Source organism: Lontra canadensis, unplaced genomic scaffold, assembly GCF_010015895.1.
Source record: "Lontra canadensis isolate GAN:19392208 unplaced genomic scaffold, GSC_riverotter_1.0 scaffold125, whole genome shotgun sequence".
NCBI lineage: Eukaryota > Metazoa > Chordata > Mammalia > Carnivora > Mustelidae > Lontra > Lontra canadensis.
This window is the reverse complement of record NW_022631119.1, coordinates 5,096,080-5,118,726: the sequence shown is the minus strand read 5'-3', so window position 1 is coordinate 5,118,726 and position 22,647 is coordinate 5,096,080. Positions and strand designations below refer to the sequence as shown.

General features: G+C 55.4%; 4 protein-coding genes and 1 long non-coding RNA gene across 11 annotated transcripts in view; 2 read left to right on the top strand and 3 right to left on the bottom strand.

Annotated features, from left to right (window-relative positions):
- The window catches only part of SUPT5H (SPT5 homolog, DSIF elongation factor subunit), a 28,099-nt gene extending 27,798 nt beyond the window's left edge, over positions 1 to 301 (bottom strand). The window contains exon 1 of one of the 4 annotated variants that reach the window (XM_032842042.1): positions 202 to 301. The gene's annotated coding sequence lies outside the window, so the exon portion shown is untranslated. Of the gene's footprint in view, positions 1 to 184 lie in introns of all 4 variants that reach the window. The other 3 variants (XM_032842043.1, XM_032842044.1, XM_032842045.1) reach the window with 3 other exon arrangements.
- Positions 302 to 348: 47 nt separating this feature from the next.
- On the top strand, positions 349 to 2,080 carry LOC116857715. Of its 2 annotated transcripts, none has more exons than XR_004380788.1 (3): positions 349 to 595; positions 717 to 802; positions 1,393 to 2,080. It is a non-coding gene; the product is annotated as an uncharacterized LOC116857715 (long non-coding RNA). The 2 variants fall into 2 exon arrangements; XR_004380789.1 differs by having other exon boundaries at positions 1,318 to 1,399.
- Positions 2,081 to 2,190: 110 nt separating this feature from the next.
- LOC116857713 lies at positions 2,191 to 5,794 on the bottom strand. 2 transcript variants are annotated; one of them, XM_032842046.1, is made up of 4 exons: positions 5,585 to 5,794; positions 3,618 to 3,776; positions 3,465 to 3,509; positions 2,191 to 2,620 (listed from the first exon to the last, which is right to left on the bottom strand). In XM_032842046.1, exons 1-4 carry the CDS (start codon positions 5,771 to 5,773, stop codon positions 2,366 to 2,368), a joined length of 648 nt encoding a protein of 215 aa, XP_032697937.1. In that variant the 5' UTR covers positions 5,774 to 5,794; the 3' UTR covers positions 2,191 to 2,365. The 2 variants fall into 2 exon arrangements, with proteins under 2 accessions (XP_032697937.1, XP_032697938.1); XM_032842047.1 differs by lacking the exon at positions 5,585 to 5,794 and adding an exon at positions 4,248 to 4,542.
- Positions 5,698 to 9,018, top strand: RPS16 (ribosomal protein S16). 2 transcript variants are annotated; one of them, XM_032842049.1, is made up of 5 exons: positions 5,698 to 5,814; positions 5,948 to 6,049; positions 8,410 to 8,506; positions 8,620 to 8,667; positions 8,808 to 9,004. In XM_032842049.1, exons 1-5 carry the CDS (start codon positions 5,767 to 5,769, stop codon positions 8,951 to 8,953), a joined length of 441 nt encoding a protein of 146 aa, XP_032697940.1. In that variant the 5' UTR covers positions 5,698 to 5,766; the 3' UTR covers positions 8,954 to 9,004. The 2 variants fall into 2 exon arrangements, with proteins under 2 accessions (XP_032697940.1, XP_032697939.1); XM_032842048.1 differs by having other exon boundaries at positions 8,410 to 8,667; positions 8,808 to 9,018.
- Positions 9,019 to 12,359: 3,341 nt separating this feature from the next.
- On the bottom strand, positions 12,360 to 22,464 carry PLEKHG2 (pleckstrin homology and RhoGEF domain containing G2). Its single transcript, XM_032841773.1, is given in 20 exon segments — positions 12,360 to 14,263; positions 14,343 to 15,270; positions 15,381 to 15,557; positions 15,663 to 15,679; positions 15,849 to 15,887; positions 15,967 to 16,014; positions 16,137 to 16,238; positions 16,326 to 16,359; positions 16,731 to 16,817; positions 16,908 to 17,000; positions 17,263 to 17,463; positions 17,683 to 17,820; positions 18,128 to 18,278; positions 18,541 to 18,587; positions 18,744 to 18,810; positions 19,591 to 19,691; positions 19,769 to 20,011; positions 20,013 to 20,041; positions 20,876 to 21,005; positions 21,658 to 22,464. Coding segments are annotated over 19 exon segments (4,227 nt in total). The 5' UTR covers positions 20,985 to 21,005; positions 21,658 to 22,464; the 3' UTR covers positions 12,360 to 12,647.
- Between the last annotated feature and the right edge of the window lie 183 nt (positions 22,465 to 22,647).

Sequence of the window (22,647 nt, the reverse complement as noted above, 5' to 3'; positions counted from 1 at the left end):
AGGAGCCCCACCCTAGCCTCAGTTTCCCCGCCAGTTCCCGGGAAGAAAAAAATCCCTTAGCGCACTTCCGGCAGCCTTGTTCTGGCAACCGTGAGACCAAAAGACTACCCTCTAAGCCACCTTCCGTGTCCCCGAGTCCGGGCTCTAAGCCTCCCTGTGCCCCGGCGAACCCCAGTCCCGCCACCTCAGCGTCCGACCCACCACTCACCGCTCCGGTTCCACCTCAGTCTTCGGTACCAGCAGCTGTTCACACGACGCCAGGCCGGGACTGACGTGCCCTCTCGCGAGAACCTATTCGTTTTCATCGCCTAACGCGAGATTTCCGGGGCTAATCTCCGGCGACGCACTTCCAGGACGCCATCTTGAACGTGGCAGATCTGTCTTAACGTAGAGCATGGAGTCGACATCTCAGGAAGGTCAAAGAGGGGTAGAGTTACTCCCCTTCCCCGACAGGCTTTTCCAGCTACAGGAGTTCGTGCTTGAATTTACTAATGAGGTGTGCCAAGCCGTGAGGAGTCAGGAAATGACCAAATAATAATGAGTTAGCAAAGACATCAGACTTTATCTCCTAGACCCTCTAAAACATTCCTAGGAGGTAAGTATCCCCATTTTGCTGACAAGGAAACTGAAGCTCAGAAAAAATTAACTGCTCAGTGGCCGACTAAGGCTCCTCCCCAAGTTTGGGTAATCCTGAAAACCCTTGTTTTCCCTTACAGATCCCCAAGTTTAAGTCCATGTGAATTTACATATTAGTAATTATTTGTCTGATGGTGGCAAAGAGGACCGGGCATGAGAGAGAGCGGTAAGAAAAATTAATCAGATGAAGGGGGAAACAGATCAGAAACCTTTAAAAACACATTGCTAAAATTTCTTGCATAAGCATTGAGACACCTGGATTCAATTTACAGAAATTTAATATGCACCTAGTTACAGGGTAGTATAGTGTGGTTGGCCCACCAGCTGGCTCACAGGACAGCTACCAGGGAATGAGTATACCACACGTGCGTGTCTATAGGAGCACACACTCCCTGATCCAACAACCCCAGACTGAAACCAAGGCGGAGGTGGGGAGGAAATCCTGGTTGTTCTATAACAATGTTTCCCCTTCTTTTTTTTTTTTTAAATATATTTATTTATTTGACAGATCACAAGTAGACAGAGAGGCAGGCAGAGAGAGAGATGGGGAAGCAGGCTCCCCGCTGAGCAGGGAGCCCGATGTGGGGCTCGACCCCAGGACCTGAGATCATGACCTGAGCCAAAGGCAGAGGCTTAACCCACTGAGCCACCCAGGTGCCCCAATGTTTCCCCTTCTTAAAGGAAGCTTGGTTCCTTTAAACAGCAGCTCTTCAAAACAGGATTCCACATAAAAAATGCCTATTGACGTCGCTGCAGGAATGAGAGGCAATAGTAATTTCCCTGCCACAGGAAGTTTGGTGTGTCCGTGGTTCCCAACGCTCAACCCCAGCATTACAGAAGAAGATGCAAGAAGAGAGCAATGCACGGTAGCTGCAAAGTGGAAACAACCCGATAGCCATCATAAAGACAGTGGATAAACAAATTGGGGTGCATCTATACAATGGGATAGTAATAACCTTTTGATAAGCACATGAATAAATCTCAAAAACTTCATGCTGAGTGAAAGAAGCCAAACACTAGCATGGATATATGTACCTACTACAATTCCCTTCATATGAAACTCTAGAGAAAGCAAAACTGATCTCTACACTCAGCAGATTAGTGAGTGTCTACGACTGGAGGTGAAGACTGACAGGGAAGGGACATGAGGGACGCTCTGGGGTGATGGAAATGTGGCTGTGTGTATACCTTTGTCAGAACTCATTGAAATGTGCACTTAAAATGTATGCTATCTATCTGTAAATTACACCTCAATGAAGTTGATTTTAAATCTATGGTGTTCAGAATCCACTAGAGACCAATTATCAAAATCTCTGGGTTGGGGCCTAACCATCAGTATTACTTCAAAGCTCTCCAGGTGGTAATTATTTGCAGTCAGAGACTTGAGGTACAAGACTCCCCTTGTCCTCTAGGGGTAGGATTAGGTTAGAAGACACCTATGCCATGCTGTGTCCCTTCCTCATAGAGGAGAGAGGAGGGAGTATCTGAGAGGGAGAACAGGACCAGATGGGGGCCCCCCACACCCTAGGAGGCCAGAGATTTCAGGCTTCAGATCTTATCTTCCTCCTTCTCTCCTCTTCCCCTTGGCTCCTTGGACTGCACATGAAGTCCTCTGGCCTAGAAGGAGAAGGCTTAGGACTGGAAGCTGGGGCTAGAGACCACATCCTCTCCCCCTCTCTCCAACAAGCCTCTCCAGCAGCAGTACCAGGCAGTCTGTGTCCTCCCAGACTCATGCCAAGGGCCGGTGCCGAGCACATGCCCCCTGTAATAACTCCAAGAGCTTGGCCAGAAAGAGAGGAACAGGTCTCTGGGGATGTCCTTCACAGGGTGGACAAGGGCCCTGGCCAGTCACCCACAGCCGGGACCCCAGTGCATCCAGCAGACGCTGTAGCCGGAACACGGCAATCCCCAGGGATGGGCCCTCTTCGAACTGGATCACAGACAGCTCCAGCCGGAAGCACCCTAGAGTCTCAGCAGGACACACCTGTGGGGACAGAGTGACTTGGTGTCTCTGGGCAAGGGTCTGATCCCAAATCCCCAGTTCTGAATTAGGGCCTGGGACAATCAACCCACTTCATCTCTTTGGCCCTCAGTTTTCTCATTTGTAAAAGAGAACTCTGAAGAATTCCTAATTTCAGGGCTGATGCCCGCCTATACCTAGGAAATGATACTTCCTTCTTAAAACACTTGGAAGTGCTGATTTTGTTAGAACAAGATACATTACCTCTCTCTACCAGAAATTGACGAGCACATCCAGGGTATGAATACTGCTCTTGTGGACGCGCGACCCTTGTGCAGTGTGCATTCTGCACATCCCTATATGGTGTCCCTAATAAATAAGCTAATATACTTAGAGCATTTAGACCAGTACCTGGCAGAAGCATCACTATCTAAATGTAGCTGTCATCCTCACCACCATCACCATTGTTTGTTGCTATGTGCCAGTCGCTGTTCTAGTAGGTGCTGGGGACAGCATGGGCACCTGGGTGGCTGTCAGGCATCCAGCTCTTGGTTTTGGCTCAGAGTCATGGGATAGAGCCCTGCATCGGGACTCCCCACTCAGCGGGCAATCTGCTTGGGATACTCTCCCCACTGCTCAAGGGCATGCGTGCATTCTCTCTCTCTCCCTTTCAAATAAATAAATCTTAAAAAAATAGGTGTTGGAGACAGCAGTGCACAAAATGTATCTGTGAAGGCCGGGAGTTGGGTCAGAACAGCTGGACAGCCAGAACACCATACCCCTGTCTCCTGCCCCCAACATGTGTTCTGAGCCTAGTGGATTCTCCCTAAACTTCCAAGGTCCAGTAAGAAGCTAATGAAATACTCACCGAGAGGTCATCTGGTGTGTAGAGAGTGCCATCATTTTTGTTTCCCTATAATTTGGGGTAGGGAGAAGAATCAGATCTTGGAGGGGGGAGCCTGACCCTTCCTCAAGCATGCCCCCCCACCTGTCTCCAGTCTTTCCCCTCCCTCCTCCTCACCAGCATCTTCATGATGGCAACAAGGAAGTAGAAAGGCTCCCGAGGACAGAGGGGTGATCCTAGGCCTCCCAAGGGTCGTACCAGCAGGAGGATGGTCCAGAGCGGCCACATGGGCACCCTGCCCACCGCCCAGGCCTTCTCTGGTCCCAGCCCAGCATCCTGGAAGCAAGAAGTACAGAGAGACAGAGCTAGTTAGAAGACTAAAGTCCCGGACCTTTTCCTGCCCAGCTCCACTCAACCCAGATACTCAGGGAATGTTCTCCAACAGCCCCGCGGGAAGATGGTCATCCTACAGCAGGGCCGGTCCAGGTCAGAGGGTTTCCTGACGCCTCTCCCCCAACCCCCACAGGAAGATATGAGACTCAGCAAAGGTGGGAGTCTCAGCCCAGATAGACTGGAGGATTTGGGGAAGTCCCATCCCAACCCCCTCCCCAACAGGACCATAAGGCAGTACCGGGTGTGTGAGTGCTTGAATCCCGCCGCCTGTCTTCTCATTGGAAAACACCCCTGCTAGGCTCTATCTGTGTTTGCAGGTGCATATTTGGGGGTCTTTGCTCTCCTTTCTACTTCTACTTCTGTATCAAGTATTCCATATTTCAAATATCTTGGAATCTCCATGCTTCCATGTACCTGTCCGTCTTCTTTCTCTGAGGGCTGGCCTCTCTGCCTCCGAATCGCCGTCACTTGTGTTTTCTGGGTCATTCTGTGATTGACCCTGTGTCTATCTTCTTTCTCCTCTTCTCCATTGGCCCCTTCTTTGTCTTTTTCCTTCATGTGTGCCTGTCTCTCTTGTGCTGTGTATCTGTCTGTATGCCCCCCCCAAGTCAGCCTCTGGGGGCCCCCTCCCTCCACTTCTCCCCTCTCTTACCCTTTTGGAGCTAGACTCTGGGCTGGAGGATTCTCCCTCCCGCCACAGACCCGCCCACCAACCTCCACCCCATTTCCACCTTCCAGGCACAAGGTGAGTCACCAGGGCCCTTTGAACTTTGGACCTCTGACTCAGGGCTGCCAGAGAAGCTGAAGAAACTGTGGGCTCTCTGCAGGTCTGAGAGAGAAACCTTTTGGTTGGGACCCTAAGGAGTATCCTGAGTGTAGGGGAGCAAAGGGGCAACTCAATCCTGAGGTTCCTCAGATGGGATCGGGGGGATGCTGGGGATGGAGAACTCTGTGGGGGAGAAGCCTGGAGAGTAGGATGATTTGCGGGGGGGAGGGGATGAAGAGATGATTTGAAAGACCCTGGAGAAAGAGGGATTCTAGGGTAGGGACCCTCAAGGGGGGCATTCTGGATGGTGGGATTCTAAGGAGTGGAAAATCGAGGGGAAACCAGCTGCTGGCAAGAGGAGACTCTGAAGGGAAAATAATTCTTAGGAAATGTAGATTTTGAAGGAGGGGGCTCTGAAAGCCAGAGAGATTTTGTGAAAAGGGGATTCTAACGGGGTTGTTCTGGTAAAGGGGGATTGCGGGCAGAAGTAGATTCTGGGGCTCTTGAATGGAGAAAGATTCAGGGAAAGAGGAAGTCTGGGTGAGGGCTCTGAAGAGTGGGATTCTGGGAGGAGAAGACTTTAAAAGGAAGGAAATTCTGGCGAAAGGTGGATTCTGAGGGGCGCTAAAAGGAAAGATTCTGGGAGAGGATTCTCGGAGGAGTTGGTTCGGAATCTGGAATTTGTAAATCCTGACTTCCTGCTGTGGGTTCTGACGGAGAAGGATTTGGGGAGAAGGGTGTCCAGAGGGCAGGATGGAGTTCACAGGAAAGTATGGTAACCAGTGCTAGAGGGTAAAAAGAGCCTCTTTAGACGACGGTAAGAATCGATTTTAGGGCGGAGGGATATTATCAAAGAGCCGAAATGCAAAAGAACCGGCGATGGCCAGCGAGGACCGAGAATGTGAAGAACAGCCTGCCCTCGCCCTTCGTCCGCGATTGCACCCCGCACACGTCAGGTCCCGCCTCCTCCGGTCCTGGGACCCACCTTGTCGCCACTATTCCGAAGTCCCGCCCTCTGGCCGCAATATGAGCCGTAAAGCGCTCTCCCGTCGCGACACTGCACCCAGAGCGCCTGCGCAGACCCTGAAAAGCGGCCAGGGAGGCCCCGCATTTTCCTTTTCCGGTTGCAGCGCCTCGCGGTGAGGACCTCTGGTCTACGTTCCAGCCATGCCATCCAAGGGTCCTTTGCAGTCCGTGCAGGTCTTCGGACGCAAGGTAGGCCGGGTGCCTGATAAGGGGCGGAGGAAGGCCGGGGTTGGCTGGGGCCTACGGGCAGGTTCTGGGGTCGACATAGAAGCTGGGGACCGAAGCTCACGTGGCTCCGCTCTTTCTCCCTCGTTTTCCGCAGAAGACGGCCACAGCCGTGGCGCACTGCAAACGGGGCAACGGCCTCATCAAGGTGAATGGGCGGCCCCTGGAGATGATCGAACCCCGCACGCTACAATATAAGGTGCTGGCATTGAGGGTGGGCTTTCGGGTTTAGTGGAGAGCTCTAGAGAGAGATGTTTAAATAAATGGGTTCTTGGAAATCCTTGGTCTTGGAAGCTGAGGGATCTGGTATCAACAATGGGATGTTTAGAAGCTGAGTTGGGGAAAGAAAAAGGGTCATTTGGGGGGCGCCTGGGGGGGCTCAGTCGTTAAGTGTCTGCCTTCAGCTCAGGTCGTGATCCCAGGCTCCTGAGATCGAGTCCCGCATCGGGCTGTCTGCTCGGCGGGAAGCCTGCTTCTCCCTCTCCCACTCCCCCCTGCTTGTGTTCCCTCTCTCGCTGTGTTTCTCTCTGTCAAATAAAGTCTTTAAAAAGGAAAAAGAGGGGCATTTGGAGATGAAGTTGGATTTTCAGGGGGTTCAGATATTGTGGTTAAAGTGGACAGAGTGAAAACTTGTAGATTAAAAGGGTGATTTCAAAAATGGGACATTTGGGGTGCCTGGGTGGCTCAGTGGGTTAAGCCTCTGCCTTTGGCTCAGGACATGATCTCGGGGTCCTGGGATGGAGCCCCACGTCCGGTCGCTCTGCTCAGCAGGGAGCCTGCTTCCCCCTCTTTCTGCCTGACTCTGCCTACTTTTGATCTCTGTCAAATAAATAAGTAAAATCTTCAAAAGAAAGAAAAAACTGGGACATTTGGAAGCCCACTCATTTGGGGACTGCAGGGTAAGGGGAGTTTGTGCGGCCTGGTTTCTTATAGTATAGTAAAGTAATGGCAGATGTGTGTCATGTTTACAATCTAACGTCTCTTTTTCCCTGTTAGAGCATATACTCTCTGAGGACAAATCAATTGTTTTCTTAAGACATTTTGCTTAAAAGTAGGGTTTGGTTGTTGTAGGTGCTTAATAGTTAAATATTGGAAGAACAGGAGGAGAATTTGGGTTTGTTGTTCTTTGCTGTGAAAGGGGTTCCTCCCCTGCCTGTTTTGGCCTTAGTTTCTTGAGCTCAGAATGGAAAGAGCAGAATCTGTTTTTTTTTTGCCTTTTTTAACCTGTGGTGTTACTTGAGTCAAGTAACATTTTACCTCAGGTTCGTTTACTTATTTATTTATTTTTAAAGATTTTATTTATTTATTTGACAGGCAGAGATCACAGGTAGGCAGAGAGAGAGAGGGGAGGAAGCAGGCTCCCTGCTGAGCAGAGAGCCCGATGCGGGGCTCCTTCCCAGGACTCTGGGATCACGACCTGATCCGAAGGCAGAGGCTTTAACGCACTGAGCCACTCAGGCGCCCCTCTCAGGTTCATTTATAAAAGGGATAATTTCTACCTCAAAGGACTGTTGTGAAGATAGAGTAGTTTGTCAGTATAAGCTTCTTGGTGTGTGTGTGAGAGCTTACTTACTTTTTCAGAGTGTGTTGCTTTTACTTTATTACTTCCGATTATTTTTTAATTTTACTGACATTGAAATGCAATGTTAGTTTCTGGTGTGCAAGGTAGTAATAAAAGTCCTTTCTAACTGTGTCATTTCTAACTATGAAAAATAACATTTGTGTTGCAGGTTTAGTTAGAATTTAATATGATGGTGTCTGAGATCCCTTTGTATTATGGTTTGCTCTTACCAGCTGCTGGTTATACAAAGGTTTTGTTTGTGTGGTCTGTGTTGAGTGTTGGGGACACAGCAGTGATCAGGTAGCCCCAGGCCCTGCCCTCACAGAGCTCCTAGTCCAGTCGAGGAGGCAGACTGGACTCAGTACTAGACCTTGCTCCAGCATAGTCTGGGTTGAGATTGGGGAGTCCAGAGAGGGGTTCTGCCTGGGTAGGATTTGGACAGGCTTGGGGAAGATGAAGGTGGGGATCTGTGAGCTGAGACTTAAAGCAGGTAAAACAAAAACATCCAGACACCTACAAAAGCTCTAGAGCTGGCAAGGGAGAGTGTGGCGCAGGTTGTTGTAGTACTGTTGTAATTTGGAGGGATGCTCAGAGGGCTGGGCGGAGTGCTCAAGGGGGGAAATCAGAAAAAGCACTGGACGGGTCTTTTCATGGTTTCTGGCAGCCTTGGTGGCTGGAGAGGTTGGCCTTGTTGAACTAAAGTGCCAGCACTCTTAAGAACCAGTGCTAGAGATGGGGATTCTGAGGCCCCAGAGGGACACAGATGGGAGGGCCCAGCTCAGGTTGCCTTCAGCAGTCTCTCCTCAGGCTTCAAATCCTCCCTGCTCCCCTGCCTATGCAGAGGGGTCTGCAGTGACAGCCTCTTCCTCATCCACAAGTGCTCTTACATCAGCCGTGGTAGAAGTTACTTGGAGAGAGAGGAGTTGGGTGCTCAGTGAGGTGGCACTCAGCTGTCCTGGTTGTCATCTAAAATCCTGTCATGTCCCTTGCTCCTCTAGCTGCTGGAACCTGTTCTGCTTCTAGGCAAGGAGCGATTTGCTGGGGTGGATATCCGAGTCCGAGTGAAGGGTGGTGGTCACGTGGCCCAGATTTATGGTGAGTTCCAGGAACTGCGGGCATGGTGGGGAGGTGGCTCTGAGAGCAAGGCCATATTCTTGGGCCTTCACAAAGCTGACAACACTCTCTTCGTGCATGTATTTCCCTCACAGCAATCCGCCAATCCATCTCCAAAGCCCTGGTGGCCTATTACCAGAAATGTGAGTGAGCATTGCTCCTTCCCGACGGGTGGGTGGGTGGCAAGTAGGGGACCAGCACCCCCCCAGCCCAATCTTTAGCCCCAGAGACTTGGAGGGCATTTCCATGGCTATCGCAGTCCTCACTCTCTTTTCATTCCCAGACGTGGATGAGGCTTCCAAGAAGGAGATCAAAGACATCCTCATCCAGTATGACCGGACCCTGTTGGTAGCTGATCCCCGGCGCTGCGAATCCAAAAAGTTTGGTGGTCCTGGTGCTCGTGCTCGCTACCAGAAATCCTACCGATAAGCCTGTCATGAGGATGAGGGTTCATCTTTATAATAAACAATTGTTACGGGACTTAAGTTTTCAAAGACTGCTTTGGTTGTTTTTGGTGGGTCTTGGACTATAAGAAATGTAAAAACGCCCCAGCCTGAATTGTAAACTTTTCTAGAAGACTGCACTCTAGGGTCAGTGTGAGTGGGTGGGAGAGGCAGGTGGGCCCAGTCTCCCTGCACCTCCAGTAGAGTCCGGTCTGGGGAATTCTGGGCTATTGGTTGTGTGGGGTGTCCTTGTGAGTTTGTCTTTTTTCAGTCCATTTGCCACTGTCGAAATGGCATGTCAAGGAGGAGTGGTAGAAAGTGTAAGATAAGTGAACTAGAATATGGAGACAGGAGAAACCTCCTGGGTGCATTTTGAAGTCAACCACTAAGGGCCATGCCGGATTAGAAAGCAATTTAGCCTAATGCCAACCTGTAGGGAGACAGCTTTGGGATTGCGGGGGGTGGGGGTGGATTTCCCTGACTGGTTTCATGTTTCAGGATGGCAGTACTCCTGGAGAAAGGTTCCCAGTTAAACTCATTGTGGTGATTGTCTTTATAGGGCTCAGAATGTGTCTGAGACCTTAGCTGTAAGAGCCAACACTCAGTGGGCTCTCGGTTGCTATTCCTGGGCTACACAGGACATTTCCATTGTCAAAGTTTTGTGGGACAGTACTGGTGTATGTATAGGGAAGTGAATGTTGCTTGTGGATTCAGTTACTTTGTGCCCCTGAGCCCCCCCCCTTTTGCAGGAAGCCAGTGACTCATTGAGTGGAATGTGCATCTCCGCCCACATAAGCCTTGAGCCAACCTACCTCAGCCATCTGTCCCCAGGCGAGGGCCCACACTCCTCCCCCTGCTGCCGGGGTACTGGCAAGAACACTGGACATGGACGGAGGAAGGAAAACCTTACAAATTTTTTTTCGTAAAAGATGGAACTTGAAATTTACTGTCCAGTTGCCCTTTTTGTCTCTGCCCAGTCAGTAGAGTAGGCCTGTGTGGCTGCCATGGCTGGGCTGCAGACAAGAGAACATGTTCACTGAGGCCAGTTCTGTAGGACGACATGGATCTACAAGGAGCGTACACGGATAGAGCTGCTTACAGATGGACAGTGGGGTTGATTAGCTGGGCTGGCACCAACTAGGTGCCCAGTTAAGCATTGTGCCTGTGAGGTTGGTGGCAGGCAGAAGTCAAGATGTTAGCTAAGAAAGTTAGCCTAGTGGCCATGTAACTATAGCTCACCAGGCTCTTCATGGGAGATGTTAATGGGTTAATGGTTTGGCTGGCATTAACTTGAATGTCCCAAAGAGGGCAGCAGGGCACTACCCTCCCACTTTTGAGCCTGATAGAACTGTGGCTCTAAGGACAGCTAGGCTGACCTAACAGTGGGCAGACTAGTGGACCAGCAAGGAGTGTATCCCAACACGCTGTCAGCTCGGACTGTGGAGGGGAAAGCTAGGAGCCTGGCAGGTGTCAGGAGTCCTGGAGTCCAGGGGTGGGGAACAGGAGGGGCCAAAGCAAGCCTGGTGTCCATGGTTTTCCTCCAGGGTTCAGAGACCCCCTTCCGAGGCTCTTGGCTCCCTGCCAGAGGCACAGCTGGGATGCATCTTGCATCTGGAAAGGCGGAGGGGGCTCGCCTCTCCTTCCCCACTTGAGGCTTTGGAGTAGACTGCCCCTTTCTCTCCCAGCCGCCTCCTCAAATACCGGGAATTCCGGCGCCACTGGGAGCCCAGGCCAGGCTGAGAACTTTCCTTCAGCTGGGAATGTGCAGCTGGAGGCGGAGGAGGGGAGGGCAGCTGCTGGGCCCAGGCTGAGGAGGCCAGCTCAGCCCTAGCCCTGCCGTATAGGCCAATAGCCGGTAAGTGACCAGGAGCCAGCTGCTCACATATACTGAGCCAGGTCTTGTTTCTGCTGCCTTACTCAGCTAAGGATCACTTAGGGCCCTTCAGGCACCTGTAAGCCTTATCCCAGAGGGAAGTGGTTCCTTTTATCTGGTCGGGCACAAGATAGACACTTAACAGTATGGACTCAAGCTAGGCTGTGTGGATCTGAGTTCCAGCTTTGCCTCTGCCTAGCTATGTGACAGGGCAGACCCCCTTACTCTCTATTCTGTTTCCTCATCTCTTGAGGATCAGAAACCATCCTCACGTGTCTTTTAGGGACCCTGAGAGGATTCGAAGTGAATGAGTTCGCATAAAGTGACTAATGCCGTTGCTATGCAGTTAGTACTCAATAAATCGCCACTTTTTTTTTTTTTCTTTCCATTCACTGTTCAAACTTCAGATTCCTAGGCTCCCACCCTGGAGGTTCTGACTCCATAGGATGGAACTGGATCCTGGACCTTGGACGATCTCTCTGGTAGTCGAACAGTGCCGCAGGAAGTGAGGCCATGCTCACTGAATTTACCATGATCTTACAAGGCAGGTACTGCTCTAGTTTCTCAGCTGGCCCAGTTGAGAAAACCAGACTCAGAGGTTGTACACCAACTAGAAAAGTCAGGATTTGAACTCAGCTTTGTACCTCAGTGAATTCCAGGGAAAATGAAATAAAACAAGGTGCTAAGTCCAAGAGGGTTTAGCATTCAATGAATGAAGCTAGTATTCCCAAAGAAACTGCTTCAGTTACGCTGCTTGCCCAGCATAACACTGCTGGGAGGGAGCAGAATGATTCTAACATAAAAGCCTTTGTCTCCGACCTGAATTTCTCTTAGGGGTGGGGGCACTTGAGAGGTCCCAAACTAAAGTGAGGGGGTAAAAAGATCCAATGTGTGTAGGTGGGCACAAGAATTAGAACATTCATGTGTTGGGGGGTGAGAAATCAGATGTGGAACGGACTTTGCAGAATCCCAAACCCAGTTCACTCTGGTGTTAGTATAGTAGAATCTCTGAAATTTTGTAGTGCCAAGACTCAGAAGAATCTAATTAAAGAGGGATGGATGGATGATAGGGAACGTAACGTGATGGCACTGATGGATTAGATGGTTGAATGAGATGCAGGGATGGGTAAAGGGGGAAATACAGAGGAACAGAGGGATGACTGGAGAGGGCCCGTTGGACAATGTGGACAGGTGGGATAATGGAGGAGTGGGTATGAGAAAGGGGGTAGGACGGCGGATGGATAGGGCAGAGTTGACTAAATCATGGCATATGGTTGGAAGATGGGACAGCCAGCCGATGGACAGACCTAAAGACGGCTGAATAGATGAGATGCCAGCAGACATGAACTGGGTAAACTTCTAAGTTGACCTGGAACCAAGCTGCTTAACTGGGTTTTCCTGGATGGCATCGAGCAGTTCATAAACTATCTAAACGCAAACACCAAACTAATGGGCGGTCGTCAGTAATTCTCCAACAAGTCTGAGATGCCTCCTGTTTTCAGAACCACTGATTCATGCCGTGTCAGACCTTCGCATTCATTGTCTGGCCATCCGCCCACTGCCTCCAGAATGGGAAAATATACATAACTTCATAATATTAACAAAATATTAATGACATCCCCTTCCCCATCCCTGCTGAGTTAGTCAAGGTAAGTAAAAAGGACCATTCGCCAAAGCAGCTCCCAGGAGTTGGAAAGCTGCAGCAATTTCTAGACCTGTGCTCAGTGTCTGGACTTCTGGATGAAGTTCTGAGGGTCTGTGGCATCCGGCTGAAGTCCTTGCTTTTCAAGAAGCCCGATATCTGGGCTCACATGTGGAAAGGGGCATCAGGAGCTCCCTGGGCCCTGCGAACGCCCACAGATTCCTGGGCAGGGGCCAAGAGAGCAGGGTGGTTCAACCTGACCTGGGCCTTGGCTGGCCGGAGCCGCCCGCCGCCCCCAACCTGGATGTTGACTGTGGTGGCATAGCTGAGCCTCCGGGCTGGGGGTGGCGGGGGCTGGGGCTGGGGTGGGGGTGAAGGGGCCCGCGATGCGGGGGCAGAGGAGGACCAGGGACCCCAGGAGGCCGAGAGGGCTTCTCCCCCAGACCCTTGCCGCCGAGCCAGGCTCTGGCTGATGTATGAGGCTGCCAGGTACCTTGAGAGGGCAGCTGCGTTGGGGCCCAGGAGCTGCCGGGTCGGAGGAGGGGGGCTATGGGGCGGGGTCAATTCTGAAGACTCTGACCTGGTGACAGGAGAGGCCAAGTAGTGTCCTGGTTTGGACAGAACCATGGTGGTCTGAGGCGGGGTGGAAAACAGGCCCTGAGAGTCCTGAGAGCCTCTCTGCTCAGGCAGGAGTGTCGGGGCCGGACCACGGACGTCGGGGAGGCTCCTCTGCTCCAACAATGGTGAACGTTTTTGGATCTGAAGGTCTGTGAAGCTTTGTTCCTGAAGCAAAGGTGCAGCAGATGGACCCTGGGTGTCTGGGAGGCCTCCCTGCTTGGGCAGAGGTGGGAGGGCCTGGACTTGGGTGTCCGGGAGGCCTGGTCGCTGGGGCAGAGGTGCAGCAGCAGGAACATTCAAGTTCTGGGTCAAAGACAGTGCGGTGCTGGCTGGGAGCTGATGGTCTAGGCAGCGTTCGTGTGCAGGCAAGGATGAGGTGCCCAGAAGCTGAATGTCTGAGGGGTCTCGGGGCAAAGACGGCGCAGCGCTGGCTGGGATCTCATGGCTCAGGGGGCCTTCCCAGGCAGCTAGAGGTGAAGCACCCAGAACCGGAATGTCTGGGAGGTCATGTTGAGAGGGCAGTGCAGCGTTGCCTGGGATCGGACGGTCCAGGCTGCTTCCATGCATAAGCGAAGCGTTGACAGCTTGGTTGCCAGCACCAGCCGGAAATGGAACATCCCTGGGACCTCCTTGTCTGGTTAACGGGGTATTGCTCGGGCTCTGGCTACATAGAGGACCTTCTTGCTTGGGCACAGTGGCAGTGGCTAAAACTGTGACATCAGAACAGCATCTTTGCCCAGGCAGGGCCAGGCTGGTTGGAACTTGGGTGTCCATATGGCCTCTATGCTGAGGCAGAGGAGTGGTAGCTGGACGCTGGACTTCCAGGTGGCCTCCTGGGTCAGGCAGAGCTGTAGCTGGGACCTGCACATCTGGGGGGTCTTCCTGCGGGGGCAAGGCTGTGGTGGCTGCAGCCGTGCTGTGTGTGTTCTGGGGGCCTCCTTGCTCAGGCAGACGGCTAGCAGCTGGTACCTGGATGCCAAGATGGTCTTGCTCAGGCAAACTGGAAACACAGAGACCCCGGCCAACCAGGCAGCCTCCCTGCTTAGACAAAGGTGTAGCAGCTTGAACCCGAGTGGCAGGACCCAGAGGGACAGACTCCTGGGCACAGGTCAGCGGGAAGGCCAGCTCACACACCATCACGTGTCCAAAGGCAGGCAGAGGCCCTGTGTGCACAGAAAGAACGGAGTCAGGACTGAGGTCTCCATGGGGGCCATCTCTGCCAACCACACACCTGGACCTCACCTGGCTCAGCATGCTCTTGGGGCAGGCAGGGGGACAACTGGGGCTGGGCCAGAGCACGAGGCCGGCGGCGGGGGGCGTTGGCCGATGCCCGGGTCTCGGCCCGCTGCATCTGCTGGATCCGCTCGCTGTAGAGCCGGGCTAACTCTCGCACCCGGGAAGCTGCCCTCTCCGAACTCGGGGCTCCTGTCTTCCCGCTCCCGCTGCCTCCGCCCAGATCCGAATCTTCCAGGATTAGCAGTGGCTCCGGGAAACCTGGCCGGGCCAGCTGCCCCTGCTCCAGGGCCCGCCAGGCGCTGCGGATTTCTGAACAAGAGCGGAATTCCAGCTCATCTGGGAATCCCTGATCTCGGGGGACATCCTGGGGCTGGAAGTCTGGGAACGGTTCCCCTTCTTCGGGCTCCTCCTGCCCTGCCCTGCCACCTGAGGAGGGTTCCCCCAGTTTTGCTGAGTTGCCTCCGGGGAACAGTTCTCTCCTGGTGGCTACAGCCTCATCGGGCCCTTGCAGAGGTCCCTGGAGCCATGAGTCACAGGGAAGGGCGGGAGCGCTGGCGAGACTAGGAATGTCCGGGACCTTAGGTATGGCTGGAAGGTGGGGCATTTCAAAAACACTGGAAATGTCAGAGAGGCTGGGAAGGTGGGGAATCTTGGGAATTTCAGACAGGCCGGGAATTTCAGGGAGGCCGGGTGCGTCTGGGCTTTTGCTAAGGCCGGAAACGTCGGGAGTTTCAGCCACGCTGGAACTTTCAAGCCCTTCCAGGACGTGGAGCGGGGAAGGCCCCCGTTCGTCCATCTCTAGCTCCTCCTCCTCCTCCTCTTCTGAAGAGTCCCGGCCGGGCAGGGCTTGGAATGTGAGGGTTTCACTGTCGCCTGGCACCTGGGAATCTCCAGGAAACTTGGGAATGTCGTGGGGGGATGGCGGCAGTGGGCACTGGGGAAGAGGCCAAAGATGTCAGGGCAGGCTGGGCCCCCTGGCCCCCTGGGGCTATTCCCCTCCCAGCTGAGAGCCCCAAGGACACCATGATGTGATGACCAGCTCACCCCTGGATCCCGGAGGCCTCTTTGGTTCAATAGTTCCAGAATCTCTTCAGTGATGGAGGTCCCAGAGGGCTCCAGCGTGGGGGGTCCAGTGTCCTCCAGGTCCTCAGGGGGTCCGGAAGTTGGAACTGGTGGCTGAGGCTCTAAGGGGGGGTAGAGCTCCCCCTCACTGCCAGCATGCTGCAAGCAAGGAGAGAGGATGGAGGGCTGGAGTGGAGGGCCCCATCCCTTTCTCCCAGGCCCAGGAGTACGGGTCCCCAGACCCTGTCCTAGGGTGTTTCTTACCTTGAGTCTAGGCTTAGCTGGGGATGGAGAGATGATAAAGAGAAAAGAATGAGATGCGGGAACAAGGTCATTCCTTACAGCTGATGAGCTGCCCGTCACCCCGCACCCATGCCCATGGGACATCCCCTGGAAAGAGACAGACAGAAAGTTGGGGCTGGACCCAGCTGGGCTGGGGCAGTCACTTACCGTTTGGTGGAAACATAACGTACGGCTCCTTTACTGGCTCTGGGGAGAGAACACAGTGATGTCAAGGGCCCAGTTCCTACCGCATTCTCTAGTCAACTTTTAGGTGGAGGACACTCACCAGACTGTCTGCGGCCACGGCGGGTAGCGGAGGGTCCTGGAGATGGAGCTGGGGGACAGGGAGATTAGAAGCCCATGAGGGGCCCAGCTCCAGGCTCCCGAAGGAGAGGAAGGCTGGGGGTACAGTTCCTGGGGGAGAAGTTGAGGGGAAGCTCAGGGTTCCATCTTTACCTGTGTTCCTTCGTCCAGGGGTGAAACTTCTAGCATCTCGAGGTCGGGGAGACCCAAGTGGGGGTGTCAGGGGCTCTGGGATAGGCTTACTTTTAGGAGCACCTGTGGGGAGAAATTTGGAACCTGATAATTGACTTTTCCTCAGGAGTCATGCCTCTACTCCCACATAATCCCAAGGCCCCAACTTACAGTGCAGGCTGTTTTCAAGGAGAACTTGTTTGGCCTGAAAGAGACAAGGGTGGGAGTTGCGTGGCAGAGCGCCTGTCTCTGAGCGCCCCGGTCACAGTCCTGCTCATGGGTGCTGTATGCATGAGGCACCTCACATGACTTGTGATTGTTAGTAATCCCCCCAACTCTGTGGGGTTGATGCTGATTCCGCCAGGTGAGGAAACAGGGATCAGAGAGGTTGCCCTACTTGCCCAAAGTCACACAGCAGAGACATGGTGAAGCTGGGCTTTAAACCCAGGCAGCCTAACTCTGCAATTTATGGATCATAGTCTAAGAGAGTCCCCCCGCCCTCAGGGTTTTGCAGAGCTATGGTGGGGGGAGGTCCTCCAGCTCACTCAAGGCCCACGGACATAGCAGGAGCTGTACCTTGGCAGGGATGGAGGCAGGGTGGTTCTCAAAGAAGAGACGCTGGAGACAGTGAATCCACAGCCTCTTCTCTTCTTGGTTCTTGGCCTGGGGGTGGGACGGGGCGGAGTTGGGAGCCAGGTGTAAGGTCTAGAGGCAGAGGGGAGCCCTGACCACCCAGCCCCACCTCGAACCCACCTGGAGAAGGTGCCTGTGTTTGGGAATGGTCAGATCGGACACCTTGAACCCTAGAGGGTCTCGAGGACTCTCGCTCACACTCAGGTTGCAGCACTAGATGGGGGGGGACAGTAAGGGGAAGCAAGCTCAAATCCAGGCCCCCCAGCTCCCCAGGCCCTCACTGGCATCCTGCTGGCCTTGCCCCTCATTAAACCTCACTCCCATCCTCGGACTCAAGAAAACGTGGTCCTTTTAACCTGGGTGGTCCCTCCTTTGCAGACCCCACCACGAGCCCTCCCTGTAGGTACCCAGCTATAGGTATAGGTGATAAACCTTGCTGGGGACATTCTGGCCTCACCCCCAACCCCGAACTCACGAAGATATGGCCCTTGTAGGTGTACTCCGGGCCCCGGCGCTTGGCCACGAGCAGCATCCGTGAGAATAGAAAAAGCAACCGCTCGCCCCCTCGAAGTCGGGGGCCACCCCCTCCGCCACCTCGGAATGCGCCCTCCAGCACCAGCTCCCCGAAAGCGCTGAGCTCCGGGCCAGTCCAGCCGCCCAGCCGCCGTTGCACTTCCTGCTGGGACCCCATCAGGTGCAAAAGGCACCGAAGTGCACACGCACCGAGATAGGAAGTGCACACACAACGAGACGGGGGGCGTCAGCCACAGGGCTGTGCTGTCCCAGTCAGCGCTCAGAGGCCGATCACCCCCACCAGAGGCCCTCCTGCCCGCTGCCCCCATCCAGCAGCCCCGGCACCACCCCCCACCCCCGGCCTCCATCCTCCGGGGCTCACCTGGAGGCGCGCCGCATGCTCCTGCTTCCGTTTCATGTCATTGATGTACCAGGCGACCGCGGTCATGGACACGATGGCCTCTTCCACCATCTCACGGCCCCCGGCGCCTGGGCCCTCCGCCCAGTGCTTGCCTAGCTCCTGCCAGGCAGTCCCCAGGCACCCAGGGAGGGGACAGAGATGAGAGAGAATGGTAACGACAAAGAGGGAGAGAAACAGAAAGTTAGGGGCAGAGGTGGCGACCCAGTGAGGGACAGAGAGACACAGGCAGAGACAGAAAGTGGGATCAGCTGGCGCCAGTCCCCACCAGCCACAAGCCCCTGCCCCAACTGCTGTCCCAGCTTCTAGGGACTTGTCCTGGGTCCACCCTCCAGAGGTCCCACCAGGGCGTCGCCAGACAGGGCCTCGCCCTTGCCATCCCCGGACAGCCCCTGGGGCCACAGCCCACCTGCAGCAACAGATGGTACTTGAGGATCCGCTGAACAGGTTTCAGCAGGAAGCTCTGCAGAGGCAGTGAGTGGCGGAGCTGGGCCTGGCGCTCCTGCAACCACAGGGCTGCGGGTGGGGACAGCGACAGCTCCCGGAGCAGGGCTAGGGAGCTGGGGGCACAGCACAGGTCAGGGTGGGGGGGGGGCTGGCAGCCCCGGGTGTGGGGGGGGCTGAGAGGGAGTGGGGAGTGGCCAGGGTTGCAGGGGCTGGCAGCAGGGGCTGGGGGCGGTCAAGGGCAACTTAGGGAGAGGTCAGTTACTGTCCTGGTCTGGTAGGGGTTGGAGCTGGATGGGTCGAGGTGGAGGGAGGCCGGCTGACACAGCAACTCAGGGGGCAAGGCCTGGGGCCCAGCAGGAGCTCCTCATCCCTCACCTCGGGTAGTTCATGCAGTACAACGTGTAGATGTCAAAATCCTCACTCTGCAGGTGACACAAGAGTCAGGGAGACCCAAGGTCCCAAATCCCGAAGGCCTCCCTCCCACCTACCCCCGGCCTCCTCCCCCCCCCCCCCCCCCCCCCCGCCTCCTGCCCCGCCCCAGGCTCCATCCCAGACTGAGCGCCCTCACCCTGACTCACCCTCTGCACAAAGCACTCAGCAATGCCCCCCGCGCTGCTGCTGCCCTCCAGGTCCTCCAGGAGCTCACTGTGAGGGAGAGAGGGTGGTGAGGGGCTGCCCCATCCCCGAACCCCCCGTGGGAGGACTCCCAAGAGGCTGGGGCCTTGGCAGCGGCCAGGGTCTCTCAAGGGGTCACCACACCCAAAGGAAGTCTTCTTGCTGTGACACTGCAAGCTGCTCAGACTTTGTCCATGGACAGCATCCTATCCCTCCACTTGAAACATTGTCACAGCTAGCATGAGCCTGGGGTGGGGGTGGGGATCTTGTGATATGACCCAGGGAGAGGGGTGTCATGACCCTCAGGGCTGCGATGAGCTTAAGATCCTGTTGCGATCCTGAGATCTTGGCATGCCTTCTCAGATCTCCTGCAATCATTCTCAGATCTCATGAAGACACTCAGAGGGGTCAGGATCCTTGGACCCCAGCATCCTCCTTCCTGGGTCCCGGCCAACCATCTGGTCTATCTGGGGCTGAGGGGGTTCCCAGGCTGAGACGGTCGCACGAATGCTCACACTGGCATGATCTTCGGGACCCACGTGAGCCCTGGATTCATCGTGATCCCACATCTGACACAGCACTGAGATGCATCCCAGGATTTAGGCCTCCTCGGGGTCCTCAAGCTCCCATCTACCTCACCCTCCATCACTCTGGTTCCTTGCTCCCCATCATGATCCCTGCCCCAAGTCACCAGACCCCAGGTACCAGCCTGGACAAGGCATTATGGGGCTCCAAGGTCTGGGTTAGGATACAGCCCACCATCCCTGACCCTACCCGCTGGTACCCCTGCCCATCCCTCCCGCCTCTGACCTGCTGAACTCGTAGATGTCCTCGATGTTGGCAAATAGCATGCCCACCTGCTCCGCGCTCAGCCCTAGGACCCCACCATCCAGCAGAGGGGCCAGGTAGTCCTGCGGGGATGACTGGGGTTATGGGTGCGGAGGGCTGGCCTGGGTTCCCACTGTGCTCAGGTGCCGGCTGGCCTCACCTCCACGATGCTACGAAGGTCCCGGACGTAGGCCCGCTCTGTCTCCACGATCTCTCGCACCACTCGCTCCAGCCTCGAGGGTTTGGCTGAACCCGGGGTTCCCACGGGTGACAGATGCAGGCGGATGGGGGGCCCTGGAAGGGGCTCTGGCCTGGACACTGAGCAGACTGGGGTGGGCCCTGGAGCCGGGTCCCCCTCAGAGCCCACCGTGCTCAGGGATGTGGAGCTCCCAGAACCTCGGGGGGGAGGCCATGGCAGGGGTTGCAGGGCCCGCTGGGGGTGTGGAGCAGGAGATCAGGGGGTGTCCCCATCTGAGTGAGTGCTCTCAGCCCTACACTCATCCATACTACATCACTATCTTTCCCCAGGGCTCCAGTCTCCTCTCCCCATTGAGCTGCCCCAGTCCTGGCCAGTCCTCTCCCATTAGGGACTCCTCTGGGCTTGACTTCCACTCTTCTAATCCACCTCCATGTGTCAGCCTGGGAGATCTTTATTAATCTGCCCATTTGACCCTGTCACTCCAAGTGTTCGAGTCCTTCACGTCCTCGGGATAAAGTCCAAACTCCTTAGATCCACAGGGCCCTATGCAACGTGGCCATTCGAGACCTTTCCATTCTGCTCTCTTCCCATAACCATACCACTTCTCACACTCCAGACTCCAGTCCTATTTGCCTACTTGCAGTTACTCAAGAAAAACCAGCCCCTCTTGCCTCTGCACACACTGTCCCCTCAGCATGGAATACTCTTCCTTGCTTTTTCCAACTCATTCCTCCTCATCTTTCAATTCTGCTTAGATGTCCCCTCCTCCATGAAGCTGTCCCGGACTGGGCTCCCACAGTGAGGGGATGGGGCTTTTCCATCATTCCCCACAACTCTGTCCCAGCCCTGACCATTCTACCACAGGTTTCCCCCTCTGGACTGTCAGCATCTGGGGATGGTTCCATCTGTCCTAGGCGACCTGGAGCTCTGTGTAGGCAGGGCTGGGATTGTCTTGATCACTTGTGTTGCCAGCACTGCGCAGCACCGAGGCCAGCCATAGAGGCCCTCACAGTGCCTGGACTAAAGGACCCAATGCCCAGCAGACCCCACCCTCCCTTGCATGCTCACCTGTCTGGCTCTCACACACAGCTGTGCAGTCACACACTTCACCTGTGGGGCCACGGCCAAGGCTAGGGCTGGGTTTGGACAGGCTTGGTCCACGGGCTCCCTCCGGCATGGCTGAGTGGCTCAGCGGCTGCTGCAGAGAGATCCCCTTCTTGGATATCAGGACCCCATCAGCCTCCCCCCACTGGCCACACTCACAGATTAGGCCAGAGAATTGGGAACCCGGTCTAAACCCAGGAGGGACCCCCTAAGAGTAACTAAAGAGGCGGACGGAAGCACGGTGATAGAAACGGGCACAAGGGGCGATAACACAGAGAAAAGGATGGAAAGGTTGAGACAAAGAAGACTGAAGCTGGGAGTCTGGTCTGGTCTGAGGCTGGAGGCTCAGGGATCCTGGGAACGTTTGGCTGGAGCCGAGGGCGAGGGGCAGGGCTGGGAAAAGCCGTGGGCGGGAGGCCGCGGGGTCCCAGGGGAGGGCGGAGGAGGCTGGGGGACCGGATGCCAGGGTCCCGCAGACGGCTCCCTCCCCCGCCCAGGGCTGCGAGTTGGGGCGCTGGCCCTGAACCCTCAGCACACCTCCCCTCAACCCCCCAGCCAGTCCCTCCGCGATCCGCTTACTGTCCCCACCGCCGCGCCGGGTCCCCAGCTCCTTCCCACACCCCTCCAGACCCAAACTCCCGCCGGCGCCTCGGCTCGCCCCCAGCCGGCACGCCCCCTCATTGTTCAGCGGCTGCAGCGCCGCCCCCTCCCCCAGCCGGTCGGGGCCCCTCGCCTCCCTCCCTCACCTCCCAGGGAGTCTCCAGCCCAGAACCGAGGTTGCTCGATTCTTATTCGACCCTAGTACGGTCCTCGGGGAGGCGCAAGGCCGGACTCCTAGGTCTCTGCAAGTCAGGGGCTTGAACTTCGGGTTCTCAGGCTCCGTGAACCACAATCCGGGGTCTCTCGGAAAAAGGGATGTAGCAGTCCGAATTTCTTGGTCCTCTAAATGAGGGATGCTGGAAGTCCCGACACTTGGGTCTCAGATGGGGCGCTGGAGACCCAAATTCCTGAGTCTTCTAGATAGGGCCGTGGGGCGACCGGATTCCTGAGTTCCCCTAACTCTTGGAGCAGATATTAAACCATCTCCAGGCGGGAGTGCAGGGGAGTCCCAAATTCCTGGGTCCCCTTGAAGTGGGCGTTTCAGCCCCAAACAAACTGGCTGGGGCGCCAGGAGTCCGTATGCCAAGTTCGGATATCTGGGCTCGAATATCTGGGAACCCTTGGGGGTAATCACCGGTCTGGGATCCTAACTTCTTTAAACCGGGGTGCAGGAAGCTAGGCCTCCAGGATCGCGCGGAGTGATGTCCCGGACTCCCGGCTCCTCCAGGAGAGGGCGCTGGGCACCTGGATATTTGGGTTTCTTTAGCCTGCGCTTTGGGGTCTCTCAGGGTGCGGTGCAGACTCCCTACTCCGGAGTCCACGACTTTGGACCCCTCAAGGCTCTGGGATGAGTACCGCCGGGTTTAGGCGGCGGCGGTGCGACATCTGTGGCGGGAGAGTCCGGTCCCAGCTGTGAGGCGGGGGGCGGTCGCCGGGGCCTTCCCCTCCCCCTCCCAGCCGCCCGGGGTCATATCCTGTTCCCGCCCGCGGGGGGGAGGGGCTGCCTTCCGGCCAGGCAGCCTTTAAAGGGTTAAGCCCCTCCCTTGTATCTGAATATTCATGAGAAGGCGAGTCCCGGGCAGGCTACGCCTCCACATCCCTAACGTCCCTGACTTTTCCCTTTTACAGCAAGGGCC

What these genes read in the sequence shown, in the direction of transcription:
- RPS16 (XM_032842048.1), top strand. Translation starts at nt 5,767, where the DNA reads ATGCCATCCAAGGGTCCTTTGCAGTCCGTGCAGGTCTTCGGACGCAAG. An exon ending in TGCAGGTCTTCGGACGCAAG is followed by an intron (nt 5,815 to 5,947) that starts GTAGGCCGGGTG and finishes CGTTTTCCGCAG; the next exon opens with AAGACGGCCACAGCCGTGGC. An exon ending in GGTGGCCTATTACCAGAAAT is followed by an intron (nt 8,668 to 8,807) that starts GTGAGTGAGCAT and finishes TTTCATTCCCAG; the next exon opens with ACGTGGATGAGGCTTCCAAG.
- LOC116857713 (XM_032842046.1), bottom strand. Translation starts at nt 5,773, where the DNA reads ATGGCATGGCTGGAACGTAGACCAGAGGTCCTCACCGCGAGGCGCTGC. An exon ending in TTGCCATCATGAAGATGCTG is followed by an intron (nt 3,510 to 3,617) that starts GTGAGGAGGAGG and finishes CCCAAATTATAG; the next exon opens with GGAAACAAAAATGATGGCAC. An exon ending in ACACACCAGATGACCTCTCG is followed by an intron (nt 2,621 to 3,464) that starts GTGAGTATTTCA and finishes CTGTCCCCACAG; the next exon opens with GTGTGTCCTGCTGAGACTCT.